At 36.8% G+C, this 12,122-nt stretch overlaps 1 protein-coding gene across 1 annotated transcript in view; it reads left to right on the top strand.

The window, feature by feature from the left end:
* The window catches only part of CCDC39 (coiled-coil domain containing 39), a 48,889-nt gene that overhangs the window by 27,547 nt on the left and 9,220 nt on the right, over positions 1 to 12,122 (top strand). The window contains exons 12-14 of the mRNA XM_008142344.3: positions 1,057 to 1,194; positions 4,749 to 4,957; positions 11,483 to 11,606. Of these exons, the coding sequence (XP_008140566.2) occupies positions 1,057 to 1,194; positions 4,749 to 4,957; positions 11,483 to 11,606 (471 nt within the window). The remainder of the gene's footprint in view (positions 1 to 1,056; positions 1,195 to 4,748; positions 4,958 to 11,482; positions 11,607 to 12,122) is intronic.

Genomic DNA, 12,122 nt, shown 5'->3' with positions numbered 1-12,122 from the left:
TGGGGTTGTAAAGTCATTCTGCATTCCTGCTCCCATGCTACTCCATCTCTTATTGTGCATAACAGAAACTACTTTCTTTTGGTTAAAATTCACCTTAAATTTAATTTTTTTTTGGGGGGGTTCTATAAGTTAATTTTATGAAATCACATTTTCTTAAAAAAAATCTTCTTCTTACTATCTTGTTACAATCCTAGGTCTTGATACTTCAGAGACATACAGGCAATGAGAAAGGGGAGGGAAAAGGTACAGATGAAGTGAGAAAGAAAAAGACAGAGAGGAGAGAGAGATAGATCTTGGAACCAAAAAGTTTTTGCTTTACATACCCAGAAGGGACTAAAAGCACAAACCTTGTTCTGGGTTCAGGGTGGGAGGAGGGATACAAACTGGTATAAAGCTAGAAAACTAGAATCTGTGTCTGAATGACCTACGATGCATCCTATGGAGTTAGATCTTCTATAACATTTTTTCTCTCTAGCAATACGTGGTTATATATGTAATACTACATGAGCTTTTTGTATATCAAACGCTGTTGTGCATACTCTTTGCCAGTAACTTCTTTTTTAAAAAAGTTATTTATCTTTTAATCTTTATTGGTGGCCAATAACTTCTTTAATCCTCACAACAACCTAAGGAAGTAGGTATTGTTATCATCTGATTCCAGAGCTTGTACTGTTAACCAAATATTTACTATGCTTTCTCACAATGTTAGTGTCTTCACCTTCTGGGACTTGGATTGAATCAAATAATGAACTCTAGAAGGTGAACCAAAGCTTGGGCTCCCTCTTCCCATGCCTTTCCCTTTAGAATCACATTGAACGGTAACCATACATATGTAAACTAAACCCAAAACATCAATAGATGATAAAAATGAAAAAAAAATTGTTAATATCCATATGTATTATATTAGAGATGTTAGAGCATAAAGAATAAGACTTTTAAAATCTGATTTATTATAAATATTTAATGGAGCATATAATTTAATGTAAGATGTTTAATAGTATGTATTTAATATTGCTATTTAAAAATGTATTTGTGTACCTTTTTTCTTTCTTACAGAATGATCTTTACTTTATCAAGAAGTCAAACAGTAAAAATTATGATGAAAAACAGTCCCTCATGACCAAAATAAATGAACTAAACCTTTTCAATGAAAGATCAGAGAAAGAACTTAATAAAGCTCGAGCTTTCAAACAGGTGCAGTAAAATAATATGAGTATATAATAAAATCCACATGTTTTCAGGCTCAATATAGAAAAATTTAAAAACATAGCAACGTTTGAAAAAGACAGTAAGTCACTATAATTGAAAAAGACAGTCACTAAAATGTTAAAATACATTATTTCTTTCCAGTCTCAAAGAGAATTTGCTATATATATTGTATTTATAATTTGTTAATATATTATACATGCTTCCAAAACATTAAATATTCTAGAGACACAGAACCATGGAATAGACTGACAAATTTTAGAGGGAAGATGGGGGTGGAGGGAGAGATTAATCAAAGATATATATATATATATATACTAAAGGCCTGGTGCACGAAATTCAAGCACAGGTAGGGTCCCTAGGCCTGACCGGCGATCAGGGCCAATTGGGGCCTTCTGGCTACCAGCTGGGGCCTTCCTTCGTTCTGTGCCACCCCCTGGTGGTCAGTGCATCATAGCAAGCAATGGATCTCCTGGTCAAACTCTCATGGGACAATTTGCATATCAGGCTTATATATATATATATGGATAGAGAGAGAGAGAGAGAGAGAGAGAGAGAGAGAGAGAGACTAGAGGCCTGGCACACGAAGTCATGCATGGGTGGGGTCCAGTCAGCCTGCCCAGATTGGGGCCAGTCAGGCCAGGCCAGCCAAGGGGAGGGGACACAGGTGGTTGGCCGGCTGGCCCTGCACATAGTCAGGGTGGAGGAGGGAATTGGGGGCAGGGCCGGCCAGGAGGAGGGGCTGCAGGTGATTGGCCGGCCAGCCCTGCCCCCTGGTCAAACTCCCAGTTGAACTCCCAATTGAGGGGACAATTTGCATATTAGCCTTTTATTATATAGGATACACATAGCCCCCAGACACAGTCAATAGTGTGGTGAAGGCTTGGGAAGGGCAGGTGTGGGGTGGAGCAGGTCAATGGGGAAAAAATAACAAAAAAACAAAGGGGACATCTGTAACACTTTCAACAATAAAGATAATTTTTAAAAATATGACCTTGTAGTGACCAGAAAAAAGTTTTTTTTTTTTGAAGTTTTCCCATAGTCCATTGCATGAAGTTACTATAATTTACTTGGGCAATCTCCTATTTTTTGGATTTATGTTTGTTTCTAGTGTTTAGCTTTTTTAAATAGTATTATTATGTTCTATGTACATATATCATTGTACAGTTGTTCAGTTAGTTCCTTAGGATAAATCTCCACCTGTATAATTAAGGTTGAAAAAGAATGAATATTTTCAGTGTCTTAAAACTATGTTTAAGTCCAATTGTCTTCTAGAGGGTTCAATTAATATTCCCAGTAGCAATGTGTAAACATCCTATTTTACTTAACACCATCAAAGCTGGATCTTATAGTTGATAAAAGTATTGTCAATTTGATGGTCAAACATGGTATCTCATTGCTTTTAGTCTGCACTTTTAAACTTGGTGACTTTTTGAAACATTTTATGTTTAAACATAAAATTTAAAATATCCTATATAATAAAAGGCTAATATGCAAATAGACCGAATGGCAGGACAACCGAACAACTGGTCGCTATGATGTGCACTGACCACCAGGGGGTGCGCATAGAACATGGTAGGTGTTGGTCGCAGCAGATGGTGGGAGCAGGTGAGCGAGGGTTCCAGACCAAGGTGGACTTCAGTCGCTGTCATCAGGGCCAGCTTCTGGTGGTTAATGAAAATTCTTTGCTCCCATGCACTGTGGTCCTGCCTGGTACTCACACCTGCTGCCAGTGCCAGCCCCGCTCGCACCCGCTGCCAGTGCCAGAGCTGCTGCTCACACCTGCTGCTGGTGACTGGGGCCTGCCCTGATCGCTCGGCACCATCAGCGGGTAGAAGTGGCGACTGCTGGCCCCAATCGCCCCTGAGGACTTCTCCACCTCTTCCTGCTCCTGAGGGGTGATTGGGCAGCAGCTGCTGCTCAGACCGCTGATGGCACTGCCCCACTTGCATCTACTGGTGGTGCCAGCCCTATTTGTTCTGTAAGCGGAGCTGGCAACATCAATGCATAGGAGTGGCAGTGGCAGGAGAAGGGCTGCCAGCAGACAGGGGGCTGGGGGCTGCAGCGAGAGGGGCCAGGCCGGGGAGCAGAGGATGGGCTGAGACCCGCCTCTGTGCCCACTGCAGCCTCGCGGCCCACAGTTCCTTTCAAGGTGCATGAATTCATGCACTGGGCCCCTAGTGTTGAAACAAAAATGTTTAAAACACTTTTTAAAAAAATATACAACTAGAGGCCCAGTGCACAAAATTTGTGCACTGAGAGGGGGGGTCCCTCAGCCCAGCCTGCACCCTCTCGCAGTCTGGGATCCTTCTTGCAGTCTGGGACCCCTTGCTCCTTACTGTGCGCCTGTTCGCTGCTCTTTACCGCTCGGCTCACTGCTCCTTAGCACTGCCACGGAGGCAGGAGAGGCTCATGTCACTGCCACTGTGCTTGCCAGCCATGAGCCTGGCTTCTGGCTGAGAGGCACTCCCCCTGTGGGAGCACACTGACCACCGGGGGCAGCTCCTGCGTTGAGTGTCTGCTCCTGGTGGTCAGTGCGCATCACAGCGACCGGTCGTTCTGCCATTCAGTCAATTTGCATATTAGGGCTTTATTATATAGGATGTTCCATAATTTTTACTTTTTACTTTCTGGTTTATGTTCTTGGCCCATATTTCCATTAGGAGGTTTACATTCTTTAATTGCTTTGCAAAAGATCTTCATATGTAAAAATATTAATTCTGCCATAAATAGTGCCAATATTTTTTCCATTTGTCTTTAAATTTTTATTTAGTTTTTTGACATGAAAGCTGTTAAAACATCAAACAGTTAAGTGCTTTTCCTTGTGTAAATGTTATGTTTAGAAACTTCTTTGTCATATAAAAATCAAATGAATGCTTGCTATTTCTAATAGCTGCATTGCTTTTATCTCTTGCATTAAGTTTTGTTTTGTTTGTTTGTTTTTGTTTTTTACTCATCTGGAGTTTATTTTTGGTACATATGAAATGTAGTGATATAATCTTTTCTCCAGTAAAAAACTATATATTTGAAATAGTAAAAATCTTATATTCTGGAGTGTTTGTTTCTGGGCTTTCTATTCTGAAAATTATCTGTATACTTTTTTATCAGGACTCTACTCATGATGGAATCATTTTAAAATAAAAATTTATTTACATACCATTTTATGAGATTTAGTTTAGAAAATAAAAATGCTCACCCATAGAGCTTTATATATTTTCAGTTTCAATTTTACGAATAATTTCTTCCTTTTTTTCTTTAATAAAACTTAAATTTACGATTGAATTATAGTAAAAGACTTGGAATGGCTATAATTTTTTTTAAGTGAAAAGGAAAGAAAGAAAAAGGAAAAGAAAAAAAAAAAAAAGCAAAGGAAAACCAGAGTCATGACTCAGAGCTATCTAAATTTAACCTTAGTTAACAACTTGGTCAATGGCCAAATTAGAAAAAAAAAGTTGTTTTCAAGTTTGACTTTTGTAGCAGTAATAAAGAAAAGTATTTTTGTTTGGGTATAAAAATAATTTTTCAATATTTGACTACGATAGGATTTAATGATTGAAGACAATCTTTTAAAACTTGAAGCTAAACGTGCTCGTGAAATGCTTCACAGTAAAGCAGAAGAAGTTCTTTCTCTGGAAAAAAGAAAACAGCAATTACAAACAACTATGGAAGAACGAACTGAAGAAATTAAGGTTCACAAAACTATGCTTGCATCACAAATAAGATATGTGGATCAAGAAAGGCAAACCATAAGGTAACAATTAGAATTTTCACATCCTGCTAATGAATTTTGTAAACAATAAAGAACCTACTGCTCCCTCTCCCACTCTGGGTGTCCATCTCTTTCATATTCATTTGAAAAGCCTTTTAATATAATATATGGGACATATGTTAGCCATAAATCTATGCTTTTTCATCTTTCTTTCCTTTGGCTAACTCCTCATTACCCACCCCCCTCCCCTTTCTTCTTTTTTTTTTTGTTAATTCTCACCTGAGGATAATTTTCCAATGATTTTTAAGGAGAGTGAAAGAGAGAGGGAAAGACAGAGAGAGAAACATCAATGTTAGAGAAACACATTGATTGGTTGCCTCCTGCACAAGGCAACCAGGGCTCATGCTAGGGAGGAGCCTGCAACCAAAGTACATGCCCTTGACCAGAATCGAACCTGGACCCTTGGGTCTGTAGGCCAACACTCTATCCACTGAGGCAAACAAGCTAGTGCTAACTCCTCATTCTTTAGATTCTCCTTTTTACATTAAGATAATTAATTCCCTTGGAATTGATTTTTTTGTATGGTTTGTGGTAAGGGTTTCTTAACATGTTTTCCCTTATGGATAGCTAATAACTGTTTATTGAAGTAAATTTTCCCTAAAGATTTTGCATATCTTTTATAAGATTTATTCCTGGTTACATGTTATTTTTTTAATGTTACTCTCAGTGTTATCTCCTTCAAAACATTTCATTTCTGGTTTGTTGCTGGTACATAAAAATACAATTGATTTCTGTATATTAAGTATCCAGCAACCTTGATTAAACTCTTATTATTAATTCTAATAATTGATCTAGGTTGTATTTTCTATTTATTGCACTTACATCATTTGCAAATAAGTTTTTTTGTTTTTTTGGGTTTTTTTTTTTTTGCCTCCTTTTCAATCTTTATTACTTTTCTTTTTCTTGTTTTCTTGTCCTTGTTATCTAACTTCCAGTTCATTGCTGAACAGCAGTGGTGGTTGCAGGTACCCTCGTCTTGTGCCTGACCTCAAAGGGAAAGTTTTCATTGTTTTATCATTGAGTATGAAGTTTACTGCAGTGTTTTTTGAGATACTCTTTATAATATTAAGGGCATTCCCATATATTTTCTTTCTTTGCTAAGAGATTGTTTTAATTTTTTTTTTTTAATTTGGAGTGTATGTTGAATTTTATTATATGGTTTTTCGGCATTTGTTTATATGTAGCTTCTTCAGTCTGTTAATATAATTAAATATATTGATTGCTTTTTCAAAGTTAAACAACTTTACATTTCTGGAATAAACTCAACTTGTCTATCACATATTGTATTTTCTATACATCTAGTTTTTTTTGGGGGGTAATATTTTTATACAGTTTTTCATCTATGCTCATTCTTTTTCTTTGGCCCTTGTCAAATTATCAGGCTATTAAAGTTAAGTCTACTTCTATAAAATTATTTTTGCGTGTTTTTTATTTTTCTGTACTTTGGATACGTTTGTAAAAGAGTACTAGTAGGAATTTTCAAAGACCTCACTGAGAAAGCCATCGAAGAGCGGGAGCTTTGTGAGGAGGATTTTCAACTGCTGGTTTAATTCATTTGTTGCTCATAGGACAGTGTAGATTTTGTACCTCTTCTTGAGTCAATGTTGGTAAATTATATATTTCCCTAGGAAAGTTTTTCCATTTCCTCTAATTTTCAAAGTTATTGCCATAAAGTTGTTCACAATATTTTGTTATTTGTTTCATAGCTGCAGTGTTTCTAGTATTTCATTCCTGATTTGAATTATTTGTGATTTATCTTGCAAGTAATGACATTTATTGCTCTTTGAAAATAATCAAATCTTGCTGATTTTTACTATTGGGAATTCATTTTTTATTTTATTAATTGCTACTCACATTTATTATTCTTCCTTTCATTTTTATGGGCTTATTTTGACTTCATTTTTTGAACTTTTTCAGATAGATGATTAGCTAATTAATTTTCAAATTTGAAAGCTAAAACAATTCCCTTAGGTATTACTTTAGCTGCATCTTTATTACCTAAGGGATAGATACTAAATATTATAGGTTTTGCAGACCATATGGTCTCTGTTGCACAACTTAATTCTGACATTATAGAGTAAATGCAGCCATAGACAACATGTGAATAAATGAGCATGGATGGCTGTGTTCCAATAAAACTTTATGGATACTGGAATTTGAATTTCATAGAATTTTCATAGAATATAAATTTTCTTTTGATTTTTTAAACCATTTTGCATTTAAAAATGTAAAAGCCATTGTTTGTTCATGAAGTGTACAAAAACAGGAGGCAGGCAGACACCCTGGCTCTTTATTGCCTAGTAATAATATTCCACTGTATGCATCTACTCCAATTTGTACATTTTCCCGTTGGTAAACATTTGAATTGTTTCCAGTTTTTGGCTACTACAGATAAAACTGCTATGAACATATGTTTTCTTGGTATGAACATATGCTTTCTTTTTTCTTGGGTAAATACCTAGAAGTGGAATATCTGGATCATATGGTAGGTATTTCTTTTTGTCCTTCTGGTTTGTTCCTTTCATTGGTTTTACTGAATTTTATTTTTCTCTTTTCTTCTCTTCCATTGTTTAATTATTTTGTTGGTTATTCTTAAACTCAGAAGAAACTTTAATATTCCTATTTTCTATAAATACTGAAGATGAATTTGATTTTATTATTTTTCCCTTCCCAAAAGAGGTTAAGACTCTTAGTATGTTTTATTGCTGCATCTCTTGTATCCATCTTTCATGTATTATTGAAATCACTGATTATTATACCCAGTTGTTATTTATTGTTTTTAATATTATGTCTCTACTTTTAAAAGAACTACTTTCTTATAACTTCTTTGAACCCTTCAGCCAATTGCCAGCAGTAATTTCATTCTAGCTATGTTTTACTTTGTTTTGGGGTTCAATATTTTTTCACGTATCCTTTGTTTTCTTATTTTCTTGGATTTCCATTTCATTTCTCTGGAGTATGTTCTGAATCTTTTTCTTTGATGTTTTCTGAAATTTTGAGTCCTTTTCACAATTAAAATATATTTATTCTATCCCATATTTTAATTAGTTGAACTTTGAGAGCATTGTTTTACATTCGTCTATATATAGTGCTGTTTATGAGAGGTCTGATTTCAGGTTAATTTGTTTTATTTTGTAGGAAACTTGGTTTTTGTTTTCTTTCTGGGAGCTTAGAACAATCTTTTTACCTTGGGGCTTTAGAATTTTCCTGTATGTGTCCGGGTGTTTTTTCATTTTTCTTGTTTGACCCTTTGTTAACTCTTTCAGTTAATTCATTGAAGTCTTTCTTCAAGTCAGGAAAATACCTTTCTATTACTTCTTTATTTTTTCTCACATCATACTCTCTTCTACCCATTTGTTGCTCATTTTTAGTGGATGTTGGTCTTCTTAGATATGTCTTTACTTCCAGATTTCTTAACTTTTCTCTCATGTTAAATTTTCTATTATTTCTATTCTACTTTAGATATTTACATTCTCTCTTCCTATCCCCTTTTCTGTCTCCTCCTTGTTTCCTGCCTCTCTTTCTTCATATCTCTAATTCATTCTTTTTCTTCACTAGTTACATATGTACACCTGCAAAACACACACACACACACACACACACACACACACACACCCATATATATAAAAGGCTAAGTGACCATCCAATTGCCCAGCCAGTACCTATGACGTGCACTGACCACTAGGGGGCAGATGCTCAACACAGGAGCTGCTGAGCTGCAGTGACTTGGCAGCTACAGTTCTCGGGTGATGCACTCTGAACCAGAGAGGAGGGAGCTCAATTTCACCTTTGGCCATGGGTTACGTTGTTCCTGGAAATGAATCTGGTTTACTGCACACTTGCATTTGTGTTCCACACCCTATACAACAGCAACTTTGCAGAGTGTTCTCTTGCACTCCAGGACCCCTCAAGGGATGTCAGAGAGCCGGTTTGGCCTAATCTCCTCAGGCCAGGCTGAGGGACCCCACTCACTCCAAAGACTCTCTTCCAGCTGTGGCGCTGCCCCAGGTGCCACCAGCCAGGGAGGGACTGCAGGAGGTTGGCTTCAGGGCATGTCTGGCCATCTAGCCCAGTCCCGCCCCTCTCAGCCACCACCAGAGACTGCCTGCATTAGTCCCTGCACCAGAGCCAGCACCGCGCGTAGCCAGAAGACCAAAGCGTGAGTTTTTTTTTCTTTTCCTGCTCACTCCACAGCCATTTGAGCTGCTGTGCCACCCCAGGAATTCTAATTTCCTTTCAATATGCACAAATCCATGCACCAGGCCAGTAGTATGTGTGTGTGTGTGTGTGTGTGTGTGTGTGTGTGTGTGTGTATGAATAGTTTATTGATTTTTAGATAGAAAGGGTGTAGGAGAAACATTGATGCGAGATGAGAATACATTTATCACCTGCCTCCTGCACACTCCCTACTGGGGATCAAGCCCTCAGTCTGTGCATGTGATCTTGCCTGGGAATCAAACTAGCAACCTTTTGGTGCATGGGACGATGCCCAACCAACTGAGCCATACCAGCCAAGGCTGAAACTAACATTTTAGATAAACTATAATTAAAAAATAAAGAAGTAAAATTGAAAAGGGGAAATTACTTGCAAGAACTTTTGTCCCTTCATTGGTCCTTTCTTTTCATGGAAGCCCATTCTTGTTTTATGGGTATTTTTGGATGCAATATCCTCTCATCTTTTAGAGGACACTAATCTGAAAGTTTTCTTCTAGCCTATGCATTATCTTTGTTTCTTCTAGTGTCTGTTCTGTCATTGCACATTTTGTTCTTTTTATTCATGCTGTTAACTTTCCATAAATGTCTCATAGTCCTAAGCTTTCTGTTATATTTACTTTAAAATGTTTAATTAATAATTATGGTGATTAGTAAAATGATCTAGTATGGGTTTCTTCCGCAGCTCCTCTGAGTCTCAGTGTGCTTTTCTCTTCCCTTCTAGTTGTAGAATTTCCACTTAGCCAGCGTTCTTGTGGTTCTGGATTATTTCCATTTTGTCTTTTAGTTGTAGTTTTGAAGTGGTTGTGCGAGGCAACAAGTTCAGTTGTTTACCTATGCCGCCATCTTTGTTTCTCTCTATTTTCTTTAGGAGTAGGAAAACTGCGGGTTTCCTCTCAGCATGGTTGGATGGCCACTTTAATGTGGCTGTAGTAGGCAAATATGTCTCCCTCCATGCATATATTAATGTTATCAGTATTATTATAAAGTAAGTTAAAAACAGTTCATAAAATATAAATTTACAAGAATAAAAGGAAAAAATTTAACCAGCAGATTTAGGAATCTAAACCATGATTTCTCATATTTCTGCAAGCTTTGTCAGGAGGATCACTAACTGTCCTAGACTATCTTAAAAAATTTTTTTTGGTAAAAAACACATAACATAAAACTTAGCATCTTAACCATATTTCAACACACAGCTCAGTAATGTGAAGTATATTCACATCATTGTGCAACACATCTTCAGAACTTTTTCATCTTGTAAAGCTGAAACTATGTCCATTAGCATTAACTCCCCATTTATCCCTCCCCTCCACCCAGCCATTGGTAATCATCATTCTTCCTGTCTGTATGAATTTAACTACTTTAGATACCTCAGGCAGTGATACCATACAACATTTGTCTTTTTTTGTACTGGCTTATTTCACTTAGCATAATGTCCTCAAGGTTCATTCATGTAACATATGACAGAATTTCCTTCTTAAGGCTGAATAACATTCCATTGTATGTATACAGTATATCACCTTTGTTTATCCATTCGTCTGTCTGTGAACATTTGGGTGGCTTCTACCTATTGTGAATAATGCTACTGTGAACACTAGTGTGCTGGATCACATGGTAGTTCTATTTTTAATTTTTTGTTTTCCATAGTGGTTGCACCATTTTACAGTCCGACAGCAGAGCCTAGACGTTCCAATTTCTTCACATCCTTGCCAATACTGTGTTTTGTTCATTTGTTTCTTTGGCAGTAGGCTTCCTAATGGGTTGAGGAGATATACTATTGTGGTTTTGATTTACATTAGACTATAAAAGACATTTGGATAGTGAACAGTTTCAGAATCTAGAGGTAGTATCTCCCTCTGGAGCAAAGGTTAGGCCTGTTTGCTTATTTCCTACTATAAAGTCTTTAGGTTACCTAAGCTGAGGTTCCTCAGCTGTAATATACATCTACTGTGTGTGCAGCATTTATTTGAGCCCCTTCTCATCTGCATGGCACCTTGGGAGCAAGGGGAAGCAATGTAAATACAAGCTCATGCCATGAGTGACCAAGTGCTCTCTCTCTGACCCAAGAAACTGTGTCTTCTGCCACCATCCACGAAACTGTGGCACTTGTTATCTTTCAAATAGGGTAAAATCTGAGACCCTTCACACTGAATTATAAAATTGAAAAGTGAGAACATTTAATCTGAGTACAGTAGTAATACAAATACAACTGTCTTCCATGAGAACAATATAGTTCTTTTAAAAATAGTATTTGTTTTCCAGTGTTTAATTTTTCTTTTCTTTCCATATTAGTGCTGAGTTTCATGAGCGGCTAAGTAAAATTGATAAGCTGAAGAATAGATATGAAATTCTTACTGTTGTTATGCTGCCTCCTGAAGGAGAAGAGGAGAAAACACAGGCCTATTATGTAATAAAGGTAATTGTGATTGATTTACAGTTGTGATAGAAAGAAGTATCCTTTCTTTGTTAATAACCAAAATGGCATTTTTTCCCATGACATTTCAAATTTCATAGCAGTCTAGGAACCATTGCACTTAATTAGGGCCATAAATCATTAGTTGCTAATTGAAGTATTGAAACTCTATTAGTTTTATACTCCTCCAGTCCATGAGGTCAAAGAGAGGCCTAGAATACTCTTTGACATTTTTTTTTTTTTGGCATCTTTGCATCCTGTCATTTCCCCTCATTTATTCAAAATTCATAATTTTTTACCCTAAAACCTACTATCACTACTCTAGACCTTACCATCGCCTGGAGTTACACCACTTCTGAAATCTTACACCCCAATTTACCATTGCAGTCCTGGTATAGCAGAGATCCAGAGAGTAAGAGGTGGGGGACAAATGAACAGGTGAATCTGCTGTTCTTTCTGATGTTTAAGAGTTGTCTACTATCTCCTGGTTATCTTTGTCTAGTAACCCATAATAGGAAA

Source organism: Eptesicus fuscus, chromosome 3 (genome assembly GCF_027574615.1).
Source record: "Eptesicus fuscus isolate TK198812 chromosome 3, DD_ASM_mEF_20220401, whole genome shotgun sequence".
Classification (NCBI taxonomy): Eukaryota; Metazoa; Chordata; class Mammalia; order Chiroptera; family Vespertilionidae; genus Eptesicus; species Eptesicus fuscus.
Note: the sequence above shows the minus strand (reverse complement) of the source record. Positions and strands in the feature narration are given on the sequence as shown.